Source organism: Mus caroli, unplaced genomic scaffold (genome assembly GCF_978045245.1).
Source record: "Mus caroli unplaced genomic scaffold, Mus_caroli_1 scaffold_12, whole genome shotgun sequence".
Lineage (NCBI taxonomy): Eukaryota > Metazoa > Chordata > Mammalia > Rodentia > Muridae > Mus > Mus caroli.
The window spans coordinates 115233963-115261040 of record NW_028227267.1 but is presented as its reverse complement, the minus strand read 5'-3'; the positions used below and the strand labels follow the sequence as shown (position 1 = coordinate 115261040).

At 45.4% G+C, this 27078-nt stretch overlaps 1 protein-coding gene across 1 annotated transcript; it reads right to left on the bottom strand.

Moving 5' to 3' along the window:
• Gpr180 (G protein-coupled receptor 180) lies at positions 1-25283 on the bottom strand. The gene is made up of 9 exons (XM_021181791.3): positions 25064-25283; positions 22507-22665; positions 15048-15248; positions 9451-9631; positions 9274-9323; positions 5286-5443; positions 3101-3292; positions 1609-1686; positions 1-679 (listed from the first exon to the last, which is right to left on the bottom strand). The coding sequence occupies exons 1-9, from the start codon at positions 25209-25211 to the stop codon at positions 521-523; spliced, it is 1326 nt and encodes a 441-aa protein (XP_021037450.1). The 5' UTR covers positions 25212-25283; the 3' UTR covers positions 1-520.
• Positions 25284-27078: the final 1795 nt, after the last annotated feature.

The window sequence follows — 27078 nt, the reverse complement described above, 5'->3', positions numbered from 1 at the left end:
TTTAACTGTTAACATATTTTCTATTTATTTAAGTAATTTCACTTTCAAGTCCTTTAAATTATAATTTGAAATGCATGTTCTTTAAAGGATAAAAAGAAATAGTTTTAAGATCAGCACATCCCGCTGGTTTCATAACTGGGCGAGCTGGACACGAACAGCTAAGTATTGTTTGGGTGATACTGCAGGACTCCCAGGCCTGAGTTTGCTAGTGGCGAGGCATCGCAGGTGTGACCGCCTGGCCCACAGGTACTCTAAGCAGTCTTTTCCACATTTATTTCCACGTGGAAACTGTTTCAGTAACCTTGAAACAACATTCTTTCTGGGAAGTTCACTGTTTGAGTCCACTCCGGAGCTTCTATTCCTTTCTGCTGAGCCCGCTGACGTTCAGTTCTAAAAATAAGACGCCCTGCTTCCGCTGCTCAGCTGTCACGCAAAGGCACAGCACAGCAAGACGGTGCTGCGCTGCGTTGGATCCTATTGCACTTCTCCGTTCACTGGTTCTCTCCACAAAACTCAAGCATCAGAAATGAGGGCGCCCTCTGTGGGCAGACGAGATGGTCAGTGGTAGCGTTACTGAGGAGAGCGAGGAGACCTCCCAGTAAAGACTGTGGGACAGGAAAAGTCTGTACAGAATGACCATGGCCACGGCCTGGCACAGGATGACACCTACTGTGATAACCTGAAAGAAAACAGAGGGAGTGCTTCACTCATGCAGTGCAGCAAAGGTGTGTTTAATGTACCACGGACCCACTTCTGGGTTGTACACCCAGAGTCTATCTATCCTCCTCTGCCTTTCACCACAGGTTCAATTCATGAGACACATGCCACAGACAGTCGGACTTACCTTCGGAGCTGTGACTGTTCAGGGTAAAATGCCTGGATGCTTACTTTTCAGATGCCAAAGGAGGACAGAGAAGTACCTGGTCTCCCATGGGTGTGCACGTTACACACAGTTTTGATAACAAGGACAATCAGGCTTCTGGCTGAGATAGAATAGCAGCAAAGCAGCTCCTATGTAAACTCTGACCACCCTGGCCTCACATCTACTTCTGTAGGCCACACTGCCACTTACCGTCTACAGGCACTAATGGCTGAACCTATCAGAGTCGGCCTCCTCTACTCTGCAGTCTGTTAGAGCAACGTGACTTCTCTGTCTATCTTGGCTGTTATAAGTACAGTAAACAACTGCAATCATTGTTGAAAACTCCATTACATTCCTCTACTTTCATTCATAAAGCGTGATTCTGAAACTGCTATGACTCATAAAGTTCCCTAGGCTGGGTGTGCTAGCATGTGCTCGTAATCTCACACGTGAAAGGCGGAGGCAGGAGGATCAACTGCACCACATTTGAGGCCCAAGGCTATGGAGTCTGATCCTGCTTCAAAAGCAAACAGACCAACAAAAAAACTTTTTTCTAACATTTTGCTTATAAACTAATTTTAAGCTCTTTTTCAATGTTTATAACTTCTAATTTATGGATTCAACAATGTTAATATTTTTTTTAAGCATTTTAAAGAACTCAAGAAACTTCTGAGAGGCTAAGTAGGCACCTCCTACTTAAACGGGCTGTAAATGCTCACAACCGCGTTCCTGCCACCACGACTGACCTTATCTCTTTGGTAGTCATTAAAAGCAACAGCAATGCATGCGAGCGCTGGCTGGCACAAGAACCACAGGATGCAGCCCTGGAAGAAACACACAAGGTAAGAACCGCGTCCCTTAGAAGGCATCAGATTAAAGACAAACCCCAAACCCAGCAGGTCATGGTGGCACACTGCAGTCTTCTAAGCTTAGGAACCCTAAAGGCAGGCGCACTGCAGATCTGACGGCAGCCTGGGCTACAGAGATCCTGAATCAACCATCAAACAGCAAGATTAGGAACGTACTCAGGGCTCCAGGAGAGGTGGATCAGTGCTTCTGAGGATTTGCTATTCTTGCAGAAGACCCATATTTCGTTCCCACCGCCCACATGGCAGCTCACAACTTTCTTAATTCTAGTTCCTGGGGATCTAACATGGCGTGTGTGTGTGCATACATATGCATACACACACACACAAAGGCAAAGCACACACATGCATAGGATAGAAACCTTAATGTTCTCTCTTCTAGGCTCTGACTAAGCCTCAACTGCACCTCAGAGTAAGCTTGAAATAAAATGTAGAAATTTATTTTTGCTCTGACATAAACTCTTTTCCGTAACCAAACGGTTAACTTTTAGAATATCTATGACACTACATTTGCAAATATGTTATGAATGGATATTATTTCTGCAAAAATAAACAAAAGCAAAGTCATGATGACATGTCCATAGGAACTTTAGCAAGGCGATCCAGACCTGGCTGGGTCACTTGTTTGAAGGGCATTGCAGAGGAGGCACCAGGCAAGGAAGAGAGGGAGATTTTACGTTGTTTCCTAGTCCCTTCCACTGTGCTCCCATGCAGCGTGGCAATGGATCTCCTTTTCAGGTTATAAAGCTTGGGCCCTTTCAAGATTGAGGAGTAAGAGAGACAAGTGTTCAGTGCGTTCCTACTCCGAGAAAGAGAGGGAAATGCAGAGGAACGCGTGTGTTTAATTCCCCAGCAGAGCAGAGAGGCATTGGGGCTGGCGGCACTGGCTCAGACACTGTGAGACTCTACAGCGCTCCAGAGATGGGCTGGGCGCGAGAATCCTATCCACCCACAGTGTGAGGTGGATGACCCTGCAGCACATGGGTCAACCCTCGGATGCACATGCTCTCAATCAGAAGGACACCTCCTCACGCTTGTTACACAGCACTGGAACTCCAAGAGTAACAGTTCACACAGTTAATGGATGATGACAAACATTCTTTTTAAAATCCCACAACAGAAAATGAAAGTCAGTACTGATAAGGAAAAAGCTCGATGAGGGAGGGCAAGCGGCCTGCAAACACTGCATGGAAAACATAGTTCCCCGGGCTCTGTAAACGGCTTCACAGCCACTTCACGCAGGTTGGCAGGATTAGCTGGAGGAACACGGGCTCCACACAGTGCTCGACACAGACAGCATGCAACTCATTAGTAACTGCCACAGATGGCAGAGCGAAGCAGGCCATCGGAGCCGCTCCTGCCCAGCCCATACCTTGGCAAACGTGATGTAGAACTCTCTCTTGAGCGCGCTCCTCTCCACTGTGATGACCTGGTAGAGTCCGCAGCCCAGCGACAGCGCCAGGCAGATTCGTAAGACGATCAGCAAGAGCCCGGCTAAGCTGCGGTGTGAATGTGCGCTGTGGTGACTGGTGTCTTCAAACTGCTCCCAGAGTAGCAAAATGCTCTGTAAAGAATAATAATAATAATTAGATAAAAGCCCAACCTATTTACAATAAAATGTATGTTTCCTTTCTCTCTCTCTCTCTCTTTCTTTCTGTCTTTCTAGGCAGGGTTTCTCTGTGTGGCCGGCACAGTTACATACCCCATCTTTTTACTGTGACAGTACAAAGTGTAGCATGTTTTCTTTATGCTGTTCCATTTAGTGCTGCCCATGTTCCCCCGTCCCTACTAAACACCAACTGCTTAAACCACTTAATCTTTTTTTAATCATCAAATATACTTTAAGGCTTCCTACATAAGCTTAGTATTCAAAACTGAGTCTTTAGTCACTTCCAAACACCTTTGGTAAATAAAACTCAGTAAATTCAATTCTTTGGCTGGGTATTGTAGCTCATGCATTTAATCCCAGAACTAGGGGGGTGCAGGCAGATCTCTGTGAATTTCAGGCCAGCCTGGTCTACATGAGCCTCACCTCAAAACAACAAGAAGAATCCAGTTCTTTGGCCTTCAGGGGTTGTCGAAACCTCTCGCTCTCCTCACCCCTGCACACTGTCTAAGGCTCACCGGCACAGAATTTTTAATAGACAAACTACTTTTGTTACTCCACAAAGGAAACTTTCCTTGGGAACATAAAACTTGCAATTCTTGGGGTTCGGGAAATATCTCTGTCCTAGGCAAAGTGCTCGTCTTAAAGTGCGAGGTCATGAGCGGATACAGAACAACAGATGTAGCTGTGATAGCAGTCACGTGTGCCAAGGTGACTGGAGCCACTGGAGAGGAGACGTCAAGAACATAACCATATTCACATCTGACACAGCGCGTGGTAAACAAAGCTTTCCCTTTTTGTTCTTCGGCAGTTTCATGCATGTACACAGTAACTTGAGTCTTTCACCCCCTTTACAGTCTCTCCTGACCCCCCCCCCCCCCACTGAGCCCCTTCTTCCTGGTACTCCCCACCCCACCGGTGGACTTTTCTGTTGGGGAGGGGAAGAATTAGTCAGGGTTGCTTACATGGCTAGGAGACCACGGACAGCTTGTCAATGGCTACACCACCGAATCAAGTGACAACCCTCCTCCAGCAACCATTAACCGTCAATACCAGCAAAGAGCCCACAACCCACAATAACAAAAGCTGCCTGTGATCTTATACACACAAAGAAGCACACACACACACACACACACACACACTCATATACCCTTGCTCATACACTCACGCCTCTCCCACAAACATGCAGCACACACACACACACACACACACTCATATACCCTTGCTCATACACTCACGCCTCTCCCACAAACATGCAGCACACACACACACACACACACTCACTCACTCATATACCCTTGCTCATACACTCACGCCTCTCCCACAAACATGCAGCACACACACACACACACACAAACAGACACACACACACATAAAATATAAAAATATTTAAGAAAACAGAAAAAGTGGGGAATGACTTTTAGAAAAGTCATTTACTAAAACTAAACTAAAGACCTAAAAGCACTATTCCTCTCTTAGATTAAATTTTACCTATTTGTTTTTTTAACTACACTTCCAACCTTGAATATTTCAGCAAAGAAGAATGATTATAGAACTTACTTTATATCATACACATGGTTTTTGCCTGCCGACGTCAGAAAAAGGTGTCAGATCCTCTGGAACTGGAGTTTAGGTGGCCGTGAGCCAGCACAGGGTGCTGGGAATTGAACCTGGGTCCTCTGGAGGAGCAGCCAGGGCTCTTTACTGTTAAGCTATCTCTCTACACTAAGAAATGCTAACATCCTTTGAAAAATTATTTAAGAAAGCAGAAAAAGTGGGGAATGACTTTTAGAAAGCAGTAGAAGTGTATTCCAAACCTTGCCATCGACACATGCCAGCGCCTGGATTAAGGCGATTATTTCACCTGTAGTTTAAACTCCACACTTCCACGGTCCTCCTGGCCCAGGTGCCGCCCTCAGGCACACCTGCGTGCTGGCTGTCATCGGCTCACCTGTGTGATGACGATGAAGACTGCGATGCCCGTGGACGCGGGTGTTGAGTCCCACTGGAGCGGTCTGCTCTGCGACTTCTTCATCCGCACTATTGTCCAGCCCATACACAGGCTCAGAAGCAGGTACAGCATCTGAATTTGGGAGGCAATGTCAAAAACTAAAGAGAAATGAAAATCATAGTCAATAAAGTTCCACAATCCACAGAATTTGGGACATTTTTCATTGAGATGAGAATGCCCCTTTTTAAATAAAAGAAAGGCATTTTTAAAACCACAAAATAAAATAAGTTAAATAAGATTAATGTGTAATATTTCTAAAACATTAACTACTTGGCATAAAATTTGTAATTGGTTAAAAAAAAAACTAAAATAAGGTCAATGCTATCACTTAAAAATGTAGATACATGACTATATTTTATATATATATATACACACATACATATATATATATATATATATATATATATATATATATATATATATATATATATATCCAACGTTAAAGGTATATATTTCCTTCTCTTAAAACTCTTATTGCTATGGTCAACTTTGACAGAAATAAACTTTAGATATAATTTTGCAATGTAGAAATATTAGTATCCTTTCTGGGGTTGCTAATGAGGTTTTCTGGATAAGCTGTAGTAAGGGAGTACTTTGTAAAACTGTTAATAGGAAACTGAAATTTCACAGCCATCACCACATCTGCCAGGACAGAGTCCTAGTGACAAACGAAGAGCTGAATGGACTAGCGCCACCAGGTGGCTGGCACCTGCACTGCAGGAGAACTCAACTGCAAAAGAATCCCCAATCCACCTGCTGTAGCACACCGCACAGAAACACATTTACCTTGAATGTAAGTTGCTTGCTTACAATACAGGTAATCTTTAATAAACTGCCACCTACACAGTTTATACTTTTACTGAGTCGAAGTAAGAGAGATTCCTTGTACAAAGAGAAAAATTGCTGGGGTGTAATGTTTGTTTTTGAGCTGCACATCAAAAATCTGCACACGTCCCGTGTATCTGGACGGACGTCCTCCTGCTCTGTCATCTACATGAGCAGGCTACTGCACATGCACACTGTGACGCACTCTCTTCTGGGCACGACACAGGCCTTGCCCTGCCTCCCTGAACTCTCAGCAGCTCTGGTTACCCACAGGAGACCTGCACAAGACTAAGCCCCCTAACTTCCCTGCATGGCGGGTGAGGAGGGGCTCACATGCCCACCCCGTCCTGTAGTGTACAGCTGCAGGCTGCTCAGGTTAGCCCAGGTTAGCCCAGGTTATCCTAACTAGACTCACTGCTCACCAACCCAGACTTGGGTGGAACTGCTTTCCTGTGTTGTTTGTGTGTGTGTGTCTGTCTGTCGGGGGTGAACAGATGTCTGCGCTCTCCACAGGGAAAGTTTACGAATGTATGCTTATGTATGGACGGCGGCAGATGCACATAATGAGTTGTTACTACACTTGAGTGACACAGACTGTCAGATCAAGCACATTTTTCTTTCACCACAAATGTTTAAGTGTGATGTCAATTAATGTCATTAAACAAATCACAGATAGAGCCAGTTAACATGGTGAAGACGCAGGCTGAAGGAATCCCTCTGTGAGCTTTAAGAAGCGAACACAAACGCCTGGGGGGCCTCATGCTCCAGTTCCTTCCCTTCCACCCTAGGTTGTTCAGCGATGGGATGCTGTAACCTGTGCTCACTGTAGAGTGATGGGATGCCGTAACCCGTGCTCACTGTACAGTGATGGAGTGCTGTAATCCAGGTTGTACAGTGATGGAATGCTAACCTGTGCTCACTGTAGAGTGATGGGATGCCGTAACCCGTGCTCACTGTACAGTGATGGAGTGCTGTAATCCGTTACCCCAGGTTGTACAGCGATGGAATGCTAACCTGTGCTCACTGTAGAGTGATGGGATGCCGTAACCCGTGCTCACTGTACAGTGATGGAGTGCTGTAATCCAGGTTGTACAGTGATGGAATGCTAACCTGTGCTCACTGTAGAGTGATGGGATGCTGTAACCCGTGCTCACTGTAGAGTGATGGAGTGCTGTAATCCAGGTTGTACAGTGATGGAATGCTAACCTGTGCTCACTGTAGAGTGATGGGATGCCGTAACCCGTGCTCACTGTACAGTGATGGAGTGCTGTAATCCAGGTTGTACAGTGATGGAATGCTAACCTGTGCTCACTGTAGAGTGATGGGATGCTGTAACCCGTGCTCACTGTAGAGTGATGGAGTGCTGTAATCCAGGTTGTACAGTGATGGAATGCTAACCTGTGCTCACTGTAGAGTGATGGGATGCCGTAACCCGTGCTCACTGTACAGTGATGGAGTGCTGTAATCCAGGTTGTACAGTGATGGAATGCTAACCTGTGCTCACTGTGGCTGAACATAGCTGCCTGCTATTTTATCTATAAATATATTTATATTTTATAAATGTGTACTATATATTAATGAAGATAATATTCATAGACAAAATACACAGATCACACAACTGCTTTTTTTTTTTTTTTTTTGCTTTGGTTTTTTGAGACAAGGTTTATCTGTATAGCCTTGGCTGTCCTGGAACTCACTTTGTAGACCAGGCTGGCCTCGAACTCAGAAATCCGCCTGCCTCTGCCTCCCAAGTGCTGGGATTAAAGGCGTGCGCCACCACTGCCCGGCCACAACTGCTTGTTAACAACTTACACAATAAGCTCAAGGACAGTCACAAAATAGACCCCACCCTCCAATGCCAGGGAATATAGCTTGGAGGTAGAGCCCTTGCTTCAGAAAAAAGCCTTTCCATGCCCAGACCTGACAGGAACAGTCAGGCACCCAGAGCTTCCTCAATAAATCCTCACTGACCCTTGGTTCTGAGAGGTCTCTGCTGAGGTCTGTGGTGTGCACCCTGCCTCTCCAGATGTCAGGCTCCCAGCTACCTAAGCCATCTCTACACTCTGGCCTGCATGATCCCACTGAATGCTCATGCATATTCAAAAGAAAGAGGGAAGCCAAGGTCTAGATGGTGTTCACTGAGGACAACTGCCTCGTGTTCATGTCACACGGTAACAAAAGGCTCCTCAAACTCCGTAATAACCATGGGTGATGAGATCTAGCGCAGGGAGGGCTGAGGAGATGAGTGAGCGCTATGGAGAGACCGCCTGCCACAGCATGGCGAGACTCCAGGAACTGCAGGAAGATGGGACAGGTGATCTAGCATGGCTCCAGAGCCCAAACCTTAGTTTCTGAGCATAAAGATCCGCCCAAGACCTGACTTCACTCTCAAGTTCTTTTTAAAATGTCATGATTATAAGACCTTTAAGCATTTTTAAAATTACTTACTAAGAGTTTCTCTTATAAAAGAAAGAACAAAGACATGAGGTCAGCTTAATTATAAGTGCACTAGCCTTGGATCAGAAACAGAGAAAGTCGGTCTACGAGAAAAGAGAATTACAACATTACAACCGAGAGAATCCTGTGCGATGCGACTGGAAAGCTGGGCTCTGACGCTCACAAGCTGACTGACCTGTGGAGTATACACTGAGCAGCTTTGAGCACCCACTCTGCAAAACAGGGATTACCAAAGCAGACCTACCCTTTATTGAGGATAAACTGAGGGAGTGAATGTGGATAATAAACAATGAAGAAGTAAGATCAAACACGATCTGAGAACTAAATCTATAGTCTTAATTCAGTTAAGCTTAGTTCTAGATAAACTGAAGCAGAAAAACTACACTACAGCAAAAATAATAATTTCATCATCACCACCACCATCATCATGATCATCACCACCACCATCATCATACTCTACATTGCTGGAGATTAAACCCAGTCCTCATTCAATGCTAGACAAGTACTCTACTACCGAGCTACAACACTAGCTGAAAATAAAGGTTGGTTTGTTTGTTTGTTTGATTGACTGATTTTTTTTTTTTTTTTAAGAAGAAAAACAAGATGGCAAACCTATCTTTGAAAGAATGCTCAGTAACCTACTCACCTTCTGCCAGGCTTCCTATGAGAGGCACTCCTAGCCCATCTCTGGAGTACCTGAGTAATTGCAGAGCAGAGCGTCAGCGTAAATTACCAGTGTGAGAAATGCTCATAATCAAAGCAAGCATGACTGCCGACTACTTAGGATGAACTGGCTGTGTGATGAGCACTGGGGCTGGCTTACCTGGAGAAGTGGATGTAATTAGCTAAGGCTGAAGCGGCTTGAAGCAGCAGTGCAGTGGTGAGGACCTTTAAGATGGTGTGCATGGGTCCTCCCTTCTTCATAGCCTGCCACAGAGACTGCGCATAGATGCACGCAGTCACAAAGTATACTAGGACGAGGAGGAAAAAGAACTCGTGGAGCCCTGGAAGAGAAGAGAGGGGGCTGGCTTCAGTAAAATGGGAGAGCGTCAGGTGGCTTTCCTGTCTGCTTCTCCTTCTCTAGTGCTTGAACACATCTGCTGTGTAAGGAAGAGAGATGGGATTTACTAACTGTCCCCTTGCCCATGCGCACGCCTTGGGTCCAAGCTTGACCTATAAGAAGGCACTTAAAACAACCTCGGTAAAGTCAACCCATGAAACAACAAAATCCCTCAAGGCAGGACGAAGACTCACTGTAAAATCAAAAGTGTTTCACATTAAAGCAGCCAGCTGTGGCTTCAATGTTCAGTGAGACACCTCGTAAGCTCAGGGTGCACGGCTGTCCCGAGAACGCCAGCAACATTTATTGTCTAACCTTGACCGTGCTTCTCCAAGTGTGGTCCCTGACCAACAACACAATCAGACAACTTGTGATGCAAATTCCTGGGTCCCAATTCAGACCCACAGAATCAGGAACCGGAGGATGAATCCACACAGTCCACTTTGGAAAGCCCTAAGGTGATTCTCATATAAGTTAACATGTGGGGACCAGAGTTTTGGCTCGTTCTGTTACCTTGAATTCCATTTTGGCAAAGAACCTTGACAACAAACAATTAGCCACCAATCCAAATAGCCAAGAACAAAGTTAGATGAGCCATACTGCCCCTCAGAAGTCAAATGGCTGCACACAGAAGGTGGGCTTTGAGAGCTGCAGCTGGGAAGCGCTAACCTAGACCAGGCCGGAGTCACACAGCAGTGATGACGTCAGCTCTGAGTGGGCAGAGGCTATGAGCAGAGGAGACTGTGGCATAGGTAAGAACCGAGTAAGAAAGCAGCAGAAGACGCCATGATGTGCCCTCTGCCACTGGTCTCCTGGAGTACCCACGGGACCCTACGATAAGCAGACTGGGACTTGAGTTTTCATCTGTGAAATTTCAAAATAAATAAATAAATAAATAAAATTCTAATACACTTCAAATTAGAAGCCTGGGAATTTCATAGTTTTGAGTTTAAGGCATTAAGTCAGTCAGTCTTTTCAAGCCAAGGGAGACTGGTCCCAGGAAGCCCTTAGACATCAGAACTCCTTTAAATAAAATGCATGGTATTTATGTATAAAACCCAAAGCATATCTGCTATATAACTCCAAACCATCTGCAGATGATCTTCAATCCCCAGTACAGTATAAATGCTGTATAAACAGGTATTATACCATGTTGTGTGCTGTGTGCTGTGTACCGTGTTGTGTGCTGTGTACTGAGTACTGACCACTTTTCACATGATACTGTTCCTCTGTGGCTGCTGCACCCATGGACATGCACTCTGCTGAATTCACAGGAGCCCCTAAGAGCAGGGCTGTTACCCTCCACTGAACACTAGGGTGCAATAAGGGTGAGCACACAGGGCTCTCTACCAGGTCTGTGCACGGAGCTGCACTTGCTCCCACTCCAGTGAGAATCCTGAGACTGCTCTCTCTAGCTTCCCATTTGGGGTAAATGCCAATTCATGAAGAAAAGACTTTTATTATCCAACAAGTCATTTTGGAAAAGCAAACCAGGAGACAGATTTCCCAGAAAAAAAAGGCTCAAACTCCTCATGTTGGGTCCACCAGCAAAAGATCCAAAATCAGCAAGAAGTTCTCCTACCACTGGGTGTCTCTCCTGCTCTACCACACAAGTGATGAGCTCATGGTTTCAGTGAAGTGAAGAAGCTGAGTTAGCTGGGGTAGCTGGGTTAGCTGAGGTAGCTGGAGTAGCTGAGATAGCTAGGGTAACTGGGTTAGCTGGAATAGCTGGAGTAGCTGGGTTAGATGGAGTAGCTGAGGTAGCTAGAGTAGCTGGAGTAGCTGGGGTAGCTGGAGTAGCTGGGGTAGCAGGGTAGCTGGCAGGGGAGAGGCTGCATGTAGAACAGCGGCACTATGATCCTGAGCTGATTACAGTACTGGAACAAGGCAGGAGGTGCAGATGCTTCCAATGTTAGCAGCTGTGGGTCAGCAAAATTCCTGACACCTTCCTGTCTTCATTTTTGTTTCTAATTTTTCCTTCTTCATATTAAATAATTCTACAAAGCATCTACTGAAAGTTATTTATTTGTAATACTCTGTAAAGTACCCATTACAGGATCAGAGTTTACTACTCATTATATAACAGATTATGAAAACTGTGACTATTTACAAAAAAAATCAAAATAACTTAAGGACAAAGGGACATTATTCAGTGGTAAATATATCTCCCAGGAAAAGCTAAGATTACAAAGAGAGAAAAATATGATTGGATTAACATATTAAAAATTCATGACTCAAACTTTTAATGAACTCTTGGACAAGGAGGCCTTACCCTGAGCCCGTCCATAAAACACTAAAGATAGCAAAGCTGGCTGTGCACTCTGGGCGTTAGGATTGCTTTTCCTTTTAAGCAGCTCATCTCTAAGCCACGTCTGTCTCTTCAGCTGTGGATTTTACTTTTGCTCTACCTCTAGCAGTCACAAGAAGGCAATTTGTGTTGTTCACACTGGAATTCAAATCTAATTTTACAACAGGTGGGTAACTAGGTCAGTCCACTTAAAGAAGACTTAGAGGAACACGTAGCAGATGGAGAACACTTACAAGAAAATGTGGAGATTATAAAGCAAGCCTTAAAGACGCTTTGATAAGACTGAGCAGGGAATGCTTAGAGAATGGCTGCAGTGCCTCAGCCTCACCTGAGCGAGCGAGGGACGCTGGATACAGCACCATCCTGTCCAGCCCAACTTGTCTCAGAGCACCGTCTTCCCACCCTCACGCACGACCTCAAACCATCTGATGATCTGCCTACCCTCACGTTTTCCAACACTGAGAAGGAGGGTGCTAACAAGCGCAGGCGTGCGAGCCTGGTCAGGCCACGGACGCCCAGTGAGAGCTTCATCTTCCGGAGAACAAGCCTTAGACCTTTTTCTTAAGCTACTTGCTGACCATCTCACCATGTGCATAGGGAGTCTTTCTGCTCGGCTGAGCCCTCAGCTGCTCACTTTCACCAGCACTAAGCTGGGCCAGGTAACTTTGGAACAGAGGGGAACCGGGAAAGCATAAAGGCAAGGCATGAATGTGTCTGCGGAGACCGAGACAATGTAGCAAAACATGAAGGTGTCTGCTGAGACCGAGACAATGTAGCAAAACCTATCAAGCTATTTCAATAAAAATCAGTTGTGTGCTGCTCTAGGTAACAAGCTCTCAAGATTCTAGAACTCCAAACAAGCTTTCAATCTTCCCATTGTTGACATTTCTTTTTCAGGACTCACATGTGCACTATCATTTCTCCCTCCCTTCCACTTCCAGCGCCCCCCTCACTCCTTCTTAAATTCATGGTTAACCTTTTAAAGTAATTCCACTTTTTCTACTTGAAAAGGCCTTATATCCCTACTTAGGAATATGATGGCAGGTAGTGTCAACTTTGCTTAGTTGGTTTTGTAAAATGAGTCTTGCACTGCAAACCAGGGACTAAGCACAGTCTAGATTTAGAATGCACTAACTGGACCAAAATTGTAAAATTTAAAGAGAATAGCGTACAACATTAATTGTATGTTGTTTGTAGATTGTAGTAGGTTACTTAATTTAAAATTTTCAGATGGAGTCAATTCTCAATAAAAAAAAAAATACAGGGAAAAAATGTTCTTACCCAGGGTATATAATCAGACACACTAGTAGGTTTATAAAAGAACTAGGGACTGTCCTCTGGACACAAATGCTATATAATAGGAAGGACCCTCTTAAGATTTGTACCACAAACCCAGCATATCCCTCACAGAAAGTAACATACAGCCTTCTAACGTTAGAAGCAACTGCAGGGCTCTGCCTCAGTGTCTAGCTTATAACCCAAAAGAAGCCTGAGTCTCAGCAGGGAGATGTAAATGTACTTTTAATTTATGTATGTATGTATGTATGTATGTATGTATGTATGTATGTATGTATTTGTTTGTCTTTCTAGACACGGCCTCACTATATAGCTCTAGCTGGCCTGGAAGTCACTGTGTAGACCAGGCTGGCCTTGAACCCACAGAGATCTGCCTGCTCTGCCTCCCACTAGGAGGCATGCTAGGAACCACTGGAGTGTGGGCACAGTTCAGGGAGAGCCAGGGCAAGATGATGTGCATTTAGAGGCTCCATCTCAGCAACTGGGATTATGTCATGCTGTAGTGTTGAAGTTCAGATGCCCAACGAGGGTTGAGGATAAAAAAGGCCTGATCTAGGAGTCAGGACTAGGAATTCAGAGATTTGGTATTCAAAGAGCAGGGCAGTCCTTTCCAGTAAACAAGTGTCACAGGAAATATGGAGTCTTGCTTTTTCAAACCACATGAGGGCCATCAGTCCAAACCCCCACCCACCCCCGCCACTCCCCGAATGCTGTCTGTCCATCTTACAGTACTCGGAACACTGGCACAGCTTGCAAAGACAAAACATGACAGACTAGCCGGGCGTGGTGGTGCACGCCTTTAATCCCAGCACTCGGGAGGCAGAGGCAGGCAGATTTCTGAGTTCGAGGCCAGTCTGGTCTACAAAGTGAGCTCCAGGACAGCCAGAGCTATAAAGAGAAACCCTGTCTCGAAAAACCAAAAAAAAAAAAAAAAAAAACATGACAGACTAACTTCTAGTAAGTCTCCAGCCTGCGGTGTCACTAGCCAAACATAACCTAAGCCAATTTGTACTCGCAAACATCTCGGCGGCTGCTCCTTCCTTAAGACCCTGAGTCCCCCACTGTCCTTCTAAACTTCCGAGGAAGGCTCATCCTTTCGCACCCCATGGTGACCAGTTCTCCCATCTGTTTCCCTAGCTGTGGCAGACAGGCACACCGACCTTGACAATAAGTCTCCCGTGGTCTCACTCCTGCTTGGCTCATCTGCTGTGGCTAACGAGATCCCATGGCATTTCTTTATTGACGTTGTCAAGCAGCCAGTGACTCATGAAGGAGTGAACCCTGACCCTTCTCCTGACCCTTGCTCCAGCGCTTCCCTGACAACTAAGAGCGCGTGTGTCACGTCTGTGTGGCGAAACGGTACTTCAGTAAGGCAAGGCACAGTGACCTAAAGCTCTAAGGAGGCCTTGTGGGGCAAATCTGATTGCAGAAAACACCAGATGCGACCATTACTTGGGAAGAACCAAGCAAGGCATGAAACCGTTCAGAGCTACGGAGGGAAATTTCTACCAAGTAGTCAGTTTATACCTCAATGTTGAATATTCAATTCCTTAACATTTTTGTTTATAAAAATGATGCCAAAATATTCTAAAGACTGAAACTATATCAAGAAACTAAAACACATAAATTTGATTAGCCTGTATATACAACTACCTGCTAATATGTTACAACTTGTCATTTTCTGTCTTTACATTTCTTTTTACACTTCGGCTGCTTTTTGTTCTGTACCTATGCTATGCCCGAGCCCACCTCTTACCGGACTCTCTGGCGCTAAAATGATCCAGCGGGTTTCCCTCGGCGTCCGGGTTGAGGAGCACCATCTCAAAGGGGATCTCCTCCCCCTGGGGACTCTCTGAGTCATCCCTGCAGGTGAACTTGTCAGCATAAAACACTCGCCATGTCTGGGGAGCGGGCAGCTGCGACACTGTGAGGTTGTGCTCCGTCTGGGTCACTGTCACTGAGGGAGAAAGGAAAGAGCTTTCTTCAGGGCTCGCTCGCAGGCTTCACTCACGTAACCCACTTAAAACCTTGCTCTTTTCTCTCTTTTTTTTGCCTCCCTCAAAAATTCAAGTCCTGGTGTAATATTAGGATAAAGCATAGAGATTATAAAGCAGACAAAAAAAAAAAGATCATTTTAAGCAGTGAGATCACTATAAAAGTATCAATAACATATCACAAGAGAAATGGTTTCATTGAAATCAAGTTTTTAATAAAACTCAGGTTTTACCAAAACTTTTTTATTTTTTATTAAAACTTTTTACAAAGTTTCCAGTGGATTAATACATTTAAAAATGATTTTACATGGCAAAATACATACCAAATAATGATTTTTAACCTTATCATGCCATGCAGCAGCTGCAATCACGGTTTCAGAAGTAGCTTCCTTAATTTAAATATGAGTGTTTACTTAAGAAAATACTTACATCCTCCTCATTTATAAAAAGATTTCTTCTCACTGGTCTTTCTTTTTCAAAGGAACTATGAGTGGTAGAAAAGAATGACCGTACTACTGGCTCAGACCCATATGTACATGACCCAGCAGGGAAACTCAGGATGCTGTACACAGAGCTCTGTACTGGAAGCTGGCTGCAGTGTTGTGCTGGCTAGCATTATGTCGACCTGACCCAGCTAGAGCTGTCTGAAAGGAGGGCATCTCAATTGAGGAAATACCTCTATAAGATCTGGCTGTAGGGTATTTTCTTAATTAGTGATCAGTGGGGGAGGGCCCAGCCCATTGTGGGCGGTTCCATCCCTGGCCAGAGCGCCATAGGAAAGCAGGCTGAGCTAGGCAAGAGGAGCAGGCCAGTAAGATGCACCCCTCTGAGGCCTCTGCATCAGCTCCTGAGGCCTCTCCATCAGCTCCTGCCTCCCCAGGGGTTTGCCCTGTCTGAGTTCCTAATTTCCTTCAATGATGAATAGTGATTTTGAGATGTAAGCCAAAAAACAAACCAACCAACCCCCTTTCCTCCCCAGGCGGCTTTGGTTAGTGTTTCCTCACAGCGACAGAGACCCTAGGACAAGTATGATACCTGCAGTTCTGTGTGTACCAAATAAAGAAAACCCACACAAATAACTGAGGCAGGACTTACCCCTAAAATGCAGTGGCATGCTCTTAGATAACAAAGACCAGCATAAGGGAACACTTAGCTGTGCAGGTCACCAAGCAAACCATTTCTCTGTCTCCCTGATAACAGCAGGGATGGAGACACCTGATGTGACTAGTTTGGGGAAGTATATGAGCATCCATCCCGTGTGTGGCGTATGCGTCTGTAACAAGTGTTCTTAGAACAAGCCAGGCCTTGATCTCACCCGCTGAGGGGCTGACGGACGGATGAAGACCACAAGCTTCCGGCCTCAGCTACAGTGAATTCAGCACAGCCGACGGCCCTCCCGCCCTCCCCAGCAACTGAGTGAGACCCAGTGTTACAGTAAACGTCAAACAGAGGACCGCACTCAGCAGGCAGGGGGCTTGTAGACCTAAGTCCCAAACCGTGTAGCCTGGATATGGCTGTGTGCACCTGGAACTCCAGTACTATGAGAGGTGGGTCATTAGGGCTTGCTGGCTACCAGCCTCACTCTAGTCTCAGTGAGACCTGACTTAAAGTCATTTATGAGGGAAACTGACTACGGGGAACCTGCTGTCCTTACTAGCCTCAAACCCACACCAGGACACAGACACTCACACCAGGACACACACATACAGGACACACACACACACACTCACACCAGGACACAGACACGCACACACCCTTAACAACAGAGCTGAGGAGCCGGGCGTGGTGGCGCACGCCTTTAATCCCAGCACTCGGGAGGCAGAGGCAGGCGGATTTCTGAGTTCGAGGCCAGCCTGGTCTACAGAGTGAGTTCCAGGACAGCCAGGGCTATACAGAGAAACCCTGTCTCGAAAAACCAAAAAAAAAAAAAAAAAAAAAACCAACAGAGCTGAGGCTGTAGCATGGTAAGGTGTTCAATTAGTATGTGTAGGGCTCTAGGGCCAATCCCAGGATCAGGAGGAAAAGATTTTTCAAAACAAAAAGATGGGTCCAATCTCTGACTCTAGATTATTCTCACAGCATGTCAGTGTTTAAGAAGAAATAGTTTTAGCCGGGTGTGGTGGTGCGTGCCTTTAAGGACTCGGAGGCAGGTGGATCTCAAGGCTAGCCTGGTCTGTAGAGCAAGCTCCAGGACAGCCAGTGCTACACAGAGAAACACCACCACCAGGCCTGGACTTTTCTCAACTTTATAAAAATTATCCAATAAAGAAGGCAGTTCTTGAGGTACTGGGAAATTTGCATCTATAGACTAACCTTAGAGGACTTGATAAAATAATTCATTTCCTCAGGTATAATAATGTCATTACAGCAATGTACACGCGTCATTACTCTTTAAAAATAAATACATGCCATGTATGCACAGAAGGCAAACTCTCAATAATGCCCGCAGACAATTTTCATAGGGTTCAAAACAAAAGCCACGCACGCACGCATGCACGCACGCACGCGCGCACGCACGCACGCAGATATAAAGGAAATGCTACACACCAGTTATGAAGTCTAAGCGGAGGACGCACAGATGGTGTCTGGAATAGCAACCTTTTTGCATTCTGATTGAAATGCAGGGAAATCTAGCTGGTACTCAAGATGGAGGACACTTTACACTTTACAACTGAACATTTCACTCATTGTTGCTTAAACTGGACAAGGGAATTTGATTAATATTACATCATTTGTTTTTGGTTTTGGTTTTTGGTTTTTTTGGTCAAAGTTAAGATATCTGACTTTAACTACTTTTTAAAATATACAGATTCTGAGCTGGGTGCAGTGGTGCACACCTTTAATCCTAGCACTCTGGAGGCAGAGATAGGCAGATACCAGACTTGAGGCTAGCCTGGTCTAAATGAGTTTCAGGACAGTCAGGGCTACACAGAGAAAAGCTGTCTCTCTTCTGTCCCATATATGTGTGTGTGTGGTATATGTATGTGTATAAGTATATATATATATATATTATATTGAATATATATATTCAGATACATATATTCAGAAAAAAAATATATATTTCAGAATACAAATAAATTTTTTAAAGTGGCTATAATTTTAGCTCCTGCTAGTACCTGAGGACTCTTAATAAATACTTCACATCAATAAAACGGTTCAAATGAGGCTGCCCAAGTATAAGATTTCTTGTTACATACTTGGGACCCCAGGCATAAAGTCCTGTTGTGATGTTGTTTTAGCATTTAGACTTTCCCCACATCGCCATAGCACAAAAACCGTGCCTGTGTATCTGACCATGGCACAGCTTCGGATGCTTCCGTTTAAATCGTACGCACTCACATCAAACGGAAACACGGCAGTGCTTCCTACGGACACTGGCTTGGTTCTGGTCTCACTGTCTTTTGGCAGCAAGCCTCTTGACATTACTGTGCTATTGTGTTTGAGACAAAAGACTACAGCACAGCATGCATGTTCTATGAGGGTATAATTAGTATCTCAAATATTAACAACATGTGAATCACCAACCAAGGGTGGAATGGTTACTTCTCCAATTGTTATAAAAAGAAACGAATGCTGTTGGCCGGATGCTCACAGTAAAATACGAACGCCTAGATGACTTTTACAGTATACTGTACACACAAAAGGGATCACACGTGTGAGATCATTCTCTACGAAATATCAACACTTAACTACTTCATCAGACAACAAGTTATTTGGCATCATGTAGTTTTTAAGAGAAATTTTCAGAATTTTAAAATGTCTTCTGTGTTTGTTTTGAACTAAAATGGACAAAGAAGTTTTTAGCATTAAACAAAAACCTGCACTGGGAGCAAAGCTTGCAGCAGTTCCTGTGACACACACACACTCACACACACACACACACACACACACACACACTTACACACATACACTCACACACTCAAAGAGAGTGAGTGAGTGAGAGAGAGAGAGAGAGAGAGAAGATCTCATATATGCTAGGAATGGTGGGACAGCCCAGTGGTTAGGACACTTGCTGCTGTTGCAGAGGACAGGACGTGGGCTCAGTTCCCAGCACCACCCAGGTCTCACAATTACTCTTAGCTCAGTCTCGGGAGATTTGATATTTCAGATTAGTGGTCATTTTCACAAGGTGAGCCAGAAATAAGGCTTTACAAAGGGCAGAGTAAAATTAACAAGTTTATTAAGATCGTTACATTGTAAAAATCAGATTACTAGTCTGAAAATGTGCTTGCTCCAAAAGTACGGGGCGCAAAAGTGAGTATGTGGCCCTATTACAGTGTCAGGAATAAAGGCTATGCTTTCCTCACGGAAGGCGCGGGAGCAGCAGCAGCGCACTATAAATATGACATTACTGAGTCGGAAGATTCAAACACTGCATGGCTAGGGCTCTGTTGAAAACAAGAAAACCAGTGAAATTAATAACACATGTATGTATGTATGTATGTATGTATGTATGTAATACATATTATATACATACATACACTAGCTGGTTTGTCAACTTGACTCAAGCCAGAGTTATCTTGGAAGAGGGAGCCTAGGTTAAGAAATTACCTCCATCAGATTGGCCGTGTTGAGCATTTTCTTAATTGACAGTTAATGAGAAGGGCTCAGTCCACTGTGGGTGGTGATCCCACAAGCAAGCGGTGCTGGGTTGCATAAAAAGCAGACTGAGCAAACCTTGGGGATCGAGCCAGTAAGCAGAATTCCTCCACAGGCTCTGCCTCAGTTCCTGCCTGAATTCCTGCCCAGGCTTCTCTTGATGATTCAGTTGTAAGCTCAACTGTCCCCTTCTTCCCCAGGTTGCTTCTAAGTAACAATGTTTTATTGTTACCTAGAGAAGCAAGCTAGGACACAATGTTTTACATAGAATATATATGGAAAAGATATGTAACAACTATGTAATATATAGGCATTTTTAGTACTTTATTTTAGGCTCCTAAATTTAACAAACTATTCATTCCTCTAAAATTCCTATCTCCTGCTATCTCTCTTCTTTTTTATAATTATGTATGTGTAGGTACCCTCGGATGCCAGAAGCACCTCCAGATTCCTGCTAGTTACAGGCAGTTATGCGCTGCCAGATGTGGCGCTGGGACCTGAACACAGGTCCTCCGCAAGAGCAAGTGCTCTTAACCACTGAGCCATCTCTCCAGCCCCTCCTGTTTTCTTTCACTTCATAATTCGTAGAATACTCCTGTCTTTGAAAGATCAAGGAAGGGAAGAGATGCACAGCAATAACAGCAAAGGCAAAGGTTGCAGTCTTCCGTCTACCCCACGCTGATGATCCAGCCGCAGCATGTCAGAGGGCACAGAACAGGCACAGTCCAATTGTTTTATGAACAGGTTGTCACAAGTCACTAGCAGTGGCTGCAGTTTAGTGGGCTTGCACTCTGGCAATGTAGGGAAGGGTGTTCTGTATATGGATACAGGATACAATACAACATGAACCACGTGGGGTAGGAAAACAAAACGACAGTCCAAGTGCCAAGGCTTTTAACCTGCTCGTGAATTTTCATTGGAACAAGAACAGGTTTCTATGGTGCCAGATGAACGTCAACAGGCAGGGCCCCTCATGCTGGCCACGCCAGGCTCTGGAACTGCTCATCCTCCAGGCACACACAAAACACACTTCACTACACACCAGGCCTCAGACCGCCATTCCACCGTATACCCTGTAAGTAATACTCCACACTTACTGTAATTGAAGTGTCATGGAATATTGTTTATTAATTTTAGTGTGTATGCGTGCGTGCGTGCGTGCATGAGTGCGTGTGTGTGTATGAGAGAGGGGTGTGTGTGTGTGTGTGTGTGTGTGTATGAGAGAGGGGTGAGGGAGGGATGAAGGGAAACTGCAGAGGCCAGAAGAGGGTGTCAAATCCTCTGGGGATGGACTTACAGAAGGTTGTGGGAGCTGCCCAACAAGTCAGGTCCTTAGCAAGAGCAGTAAGACTCAACAGCCGGGCCATCTCTCTAGCCCTGACTGTACGTTTCCTTACATTGATCTGATTCATTCCTGTCAGCGTTATCCTTAAGGACTGAGAGGATGTCTGGGCAACAAGCATCCCCAGGACACTGAGGGAAAGGAGCTACCACCGCCACCCCTGCTCTGACGCCGCCTTGCAGGTACTCAGACAGCCTGGAAATGGGAACGCTCCACTGACTAGGCTAGAAGGGGATGATGGATCCACAATCCTGCGTGTGGATGATGTTTATGAATACAGGAGAAAGGGGAGAGGGTGATTGCTGGCTTTTCCTCATGGATGACACGGTGGCTTGAATGAGAAGGTTCCTCAGAGACCATGTGCTTCAATACTTGGTCCCCAGTTGATGGCACTGTTTGGAAGGATTATGAGGTCTTTGAGGTTTTAAGACTTGTGTCATCCCAGCATGCTCTCTGCCTCCAGCCTGTGGGGTCAGGATGTGAGCACCTGACTAAACTCCAGTTGCCTGGTGCTGTTTTCATTCAGCCGCCAGAGACTCTAGCCCTCTGGAACCCTAGCCCCAACTTGTATAAGCTGCCTTGGTCATAGTGTCTTCCCACAGCAGCAGAAAGAAACGGATACTGATGCTCTAACCTTGTCTCCTACAAGCAGTTAGTTACAGGTGGAACAGGCAGAATGGCAGGTACCTCATTCCTAAGATATAAAAGTCAGTCTGTCTCTCTCTCTCATTCTCTCTCTCTCATTCTGTCTCTCTCCCTCTCTCAGTGGCTAGCATCCTAATCATGAGACCCTGTTGAGAACCCCTAAGATTTATAAGAACGTGGTACGACTAAGCCTCTACAGTCTACAAACAGCATCACTTGGGCTAAGCTGTATCAAATAACACAGCATCTTTAGTGTTTAGCACAGGGCTGGCAAATAGTATGTAGTCAAACCAATGTTATTCACTGTAGACTACAACCAGCTGAAAATGATGTCATATTAGCATGAAATACATAAAACATAGTATAAATGACAACTCCTCTATAAATTATTTGGATGTCTCCAAACTTTTTGAGTGATAAAAGGAGAAAAAGCATTCTATCCCTCAAACAAAGAAAAGGCTAGCCTTTGAAAAATGCGGCTGTAAACAGAGTAACCAAAATATCATGGCAGTTACATGTATGCAGTCACAAAACATCTCAGCATACACATACATGTACCATGCTGGACTATTCTTCAACATCAGAAGGGGAAACCCCCGCAGCTGACGAGTGACGAGGGAAGACTGCGCGCTCACCTGTCAGCTGAGCTCGGGCTAGCCGCTCACTGCAGCTGTAGCCAGGGCTGCTCTCCAGCAGCTTCAGCCATTCTTGGGCTTGGAACAGGTAGAGTTTAGCTTCTTTTCCAACAGCCACTGCTACGTTGTTGATTCTGACACACAGAAGAGCATGGTCACCTTGACATTAAAACAGAAATTATCAACTCGCTTGTTCCTATAAAGCACGGAGACAACACTCCACACTCCGCACCACAGTATGGGGCTTTTGTAGAAGAACTGCTCTTAAATCTTGTTATGTAAATTAATCTCAACACAACAGACACCTCGTTCAGGCCCAAGAGTTCACCCAACATGGAATGAATCCGTGCGACTGCAGTGGTACATGGTAGCATTTCACTGAAAAGCTTCGTCTGGGACACACGGACATTGATCATCACAGAACTTCTGCTTCTCTCTATAATCCATCCATGTGTTTATGCACTTGTTCATAACCTACACAGACTTTTCCTGAAGTATCTGGTTTTTTTAACATGACAAGGCTATTAGTGCCTAATTATGTTTTCATGTGAAAATAAACACAGGTAACACGTGCCTGGGATACCTATTTTACACTCATATTTTTATACTTATGACTTTTCACAAAGCAACTGTTAGAACAGTATGTGGGGTGAATGACAGAGAGTGAGCCGGGCTGCACCCAGAACCAGTTAAGAACCCTTTACAGGCTGAAGGGATGACTCGGGAAGAGCATTTGCTGCTCTTGAAAAGGACTAAGGGTTTGCTTCCCAGCACCAACATGGTAGCTCACACCATCTGAAAATTCCAGCTCTAGGGGATTGGCCTCACTCTCACTCCCAAAGACACCTGCATGAAAGGGACACACGTAATGTTATTTGTACAGGAATGCACACATGAACAAAAGTATTAATTTAAAAATTTTTAGCATAGAAATAGCAGAAAACAGGGGCCTGCGGGGGGGGGGGGGGTGAAGGGACGCTGGGTGAAGAGAGGGGAAACGCGAGACTCGTTTTACAACCCTCTATTCTTCTGGTTAAGGTCTTTTGTTACCAGAATGACTGCTTTGGTTAAACCTTTTACATAAGTTAAAATGGACACTGTACCTAAAGAAAAAGTCTTTTACGTAAGTCGGTATACTGTATCAAGTGTTACGAAGTGACTCTAAAGTACTATTAACACTTTAAATTGTAATAAGTGACAGTTAGGTTTCAGCATAGCTTGACTGTATGTATTTAGCTGGAATCGACCAAAACCTGGCAACAACGAGGCGTAAGAGAACTATATCTGCATAATATATGAGAGAAACTACCTGGCCTACCCCCTCCCTAACCTGCCATGAGACGTAGGCAACTTAACATGAACCCTGTCTTTTCAATTCAGCTGATACTTGATAACATTTCCTGAACAGCATCCAGCGTGTCTGTTTGATAACCTAGATTTAGCCCATTTCCCCTCCACAAGGTAATTACAATCAGTTATCGGTGGGGCACGAACAGTACAAATCACAGCTTCCTCTGATCCTTGACTTACCAGCACTACCCAGATCACAGTGACTGTGCTGTCAGGTCTCAAAGGACCTGCTACAACGAGGTGGTGAAGAGACCAAAAATAGAACAAAAAAATACAACAAAGCTGTTTGCTTGGGGGTCTCTTCTTCATTCACCTGGGTTTATTCACATTTTTAAAAGCTGACATGTTTTTCTCAGAATTGTAAAACCTTCAATGTTTGTTTTTAAAGCCTCCTTTTACAGCACCAATCTACAAGTTCCCAGGACTTGGCTTTCCTTCCCATGCCAGGCAGCTTCTGATTTCTATGTTCTTCTCCTAAGACCCTCTCTTCAGTAGATACGGCTGCATCTCTAAAGCAACTCCATCATAGAAGCTGAAGATCTCAGCTTCAGTAAGCAAATGACTCCCTTGAAATGCAGTAATGTTCAAAGGACCAAGAAAACACTCCAAGGGAACAAATAAACGGGGCAAAATTAGTAGAACGAATTGCAATTTCATCAACTGAAGACCACTGATTTTCCTGGAGGATACCAGGAAGTACTTATGAAGTGCAACTCTTACACACATGCCAGAGTGTACCAATCACGAAACTTTCTAAACACTTAAACACCGTCTTCACCAAATGAACTCTAGGCACATGGTAATAACTAAACTGTTGCGGCAATGACAGATCCCAAATCCGCTCCAAGCAGGTTTCGTGCAACCGGTCTTACAAACAACAGGGAAGCTAACTTCCTGGGCTGACATCCACTCATAACCACAGGGCTCGAATGCATACAATCAGGCCAAGTGCGGAGTTGGAGGAGAGCCCTGGGGAGATGCAGTAGAGCGGTCCGGTTTGCACCGGGAGCGTCTGGGAAATGGAAACGGCTTTCAGGTGCAATTAGGCTGCAGCCCGATAGTGAAGGTTCAGGGTCGCGGTGCTGCGGGGATCCAGGTGAGGGCCGGACGACGTGGCGGGAGGGAGGCACCGCGGCCGCCGCCTACCGACCCCGGGCTCGAGGGAGGCCGCGAGCCTCCACCCCTCGCTCGGCCCGCCCGGACCTACCGTGGAACTCGAAATGGCCGATGCTCTGGCCCTGGGCGTCGCGGGCCGCGGCGCTGCTGAAGCTGCCACGCAGGGTCTTGCCCTGGCCGCCCTGCGGCCACCAGCAGCTGCACGTGAGGGCTACGGCCAGCAGCCGCAGGCCGCCCATGCCCGCCGCCCGCTCCGTTCGCTCGCCCCGCAACCGCCTGCGGCCTGCAGCCCACGTCGGCAGCGGAGGGCGGGGCGGGGCTTAGGGGGCGGGGCCGGAGACTGACGGCCAATAAGACGTGTGATCGCGCTCCATGAGCCGGGGACAGTAGCCAGTCATCGGCCGCGGTGGGCGGGACTTGCAGCAGTGCGGGTCCCGTCGCTCCCCAGCCATGCTGCTAATTCCCGCCTGTTTTAAATGGAGCCCTCCAGGGATGCTGTTTACGGATACTGGAAACAATCGCCGTGGTTGCCTTTGCGCGTTACGCCACTGCGCACGCGCTCGTGCGCGCGCCTGTCATTGACGTCCGAGGCTTTCCAGGAAAGAACTGAGAAATACGTGGCCGAAATGTATAGCTGTCAGGAAAACGGCCTCAAAGTTGGAACACACGTTCTTTGCTTTTTCTCTCTCGCGCTTGCTTATTCGCGCGTTAATGTTGCGAGGATACTTCACACATCTAAACTGAAAAGCCTGGCTTCTCTTGGCACCAAACCGATTGTCCCTTCCCTGAATAGGGTTCCTGGACTGGTTGGATTAACTGATTATCTAGTTGGCTAGACAGCTGAGAATGACAGTGACCACCTTCATTCACGTGTAGTCAAAGATCTATTGGTCTTTCTGCTGGTTTGAAGCGGCAGCCAGGACACTATCTGCCATCACTTTGACCTATGGCAACTGAACTCCCTCCAGTGTTGATTCTACTTAGGTACAGTCCACCTCTTGACTTCTGAGTTACATACAGAACACTATAGAAAACATCATTTTCCAGCGCCACCTTCCTTTATCCCTTTAGTACACAACCCACGCTCTTTGGAATATGGGTTCAAATATTTCAAATGATTGTCTCCCAACTAATGCCCATTGTTGGTATTCTGTCTAAACTCCATCCCCACAGTTCCTGGCAGCAGCCAAGTAGGCTTGACCCAGTATAAAAGGGGTTGCTTGGCCCTTACACGTACACTCTTGCCTTTCTCTTGCCTCCTGTCCCTTGTGCCCCCCCCCATCCCCTTACCCCTTCTTTCCATGGCCTGCCTCCACTTATCTACTCTCACCTTCTCTCTGCCTTTCTCTGCCTCTACTACTCTCTTAACTCCCCTCCCCATGCCCTAAATAAACTCTATTCTATACTTTACCAGTGTGTGTCCGGTCCCTCGAGGGGAGGGGCTGCCCGCTAAGGCACCCCTCTTTCCCTGAACTCCACCAGAACATATAGTTAGAGCTCTTTCCCTTTTTATGATCACAACACCCATCCTTAACCCTATCAATTCCATACCCACCCTAAACCCCTGTGTCGATGACATTTGCAAATCCCGTTGGCTGGAGTACTTCCTACCTTTTCTCTCCTTTGCTTCACTTTGCTTTTTTTTTTTTTTTTTTTACTAGATTCTCCTTTCCCAACACACTCAAAGAAGCCCTTCTGACACGTTTAGACTGTATCAGACTTCAGTGCAACCAGAATATCTTACTCCTTACCAGGTCAATTACCACAAAATTCTGTAAATGACCTCCAGCTCATCTGAATTTCTCACTCTATTGTAAGATGAAGATGGTCAGAGGTGGTGAGGGCAGCAACTCAAAATTGTGTCATTAATAAGTTCGTACAAATTATCTTCATCCAACAAGATGTTTTTTAATAACACAAAAGCACGTCCTCACCACATACTTCATCTTAAATAAAGAAGCCCCATGAACAGCAGTTTCAGCGCTTCTGGATTCCCAGAATAAGGGTATTCGTATTTTTTGAGACTTTTAATTTCTATCCTAATTATTTTTAAATATAAGAGCAATTCATGCATGTAGAGAAATTTTAATCCAGTAACATGGCGGC

Coding starts and splice junctions, on each gene's coding strand:
- Gpr180 (XM_021181791.3), bottom strand. CDS start 25,211: ATGGGCGGCCTGCGGCTGCTGGCCGTAGCCCTCACGTGCAGCTGCTGG. Junction 22,666..25,063: donor CGGCCATTTCGAGTTCCACG/GTAGGTCCGGGC, acceptor TTTAATGTCAAG/GTGACCATGCTCTTCTGTGT. Junction 3,293..5,285: donor TCTTCATCGTCATCACACAG/GTGAGCCGATGA, acceptor TATTCTTTACAG/AGCATTTTGCTACTCTGGGA.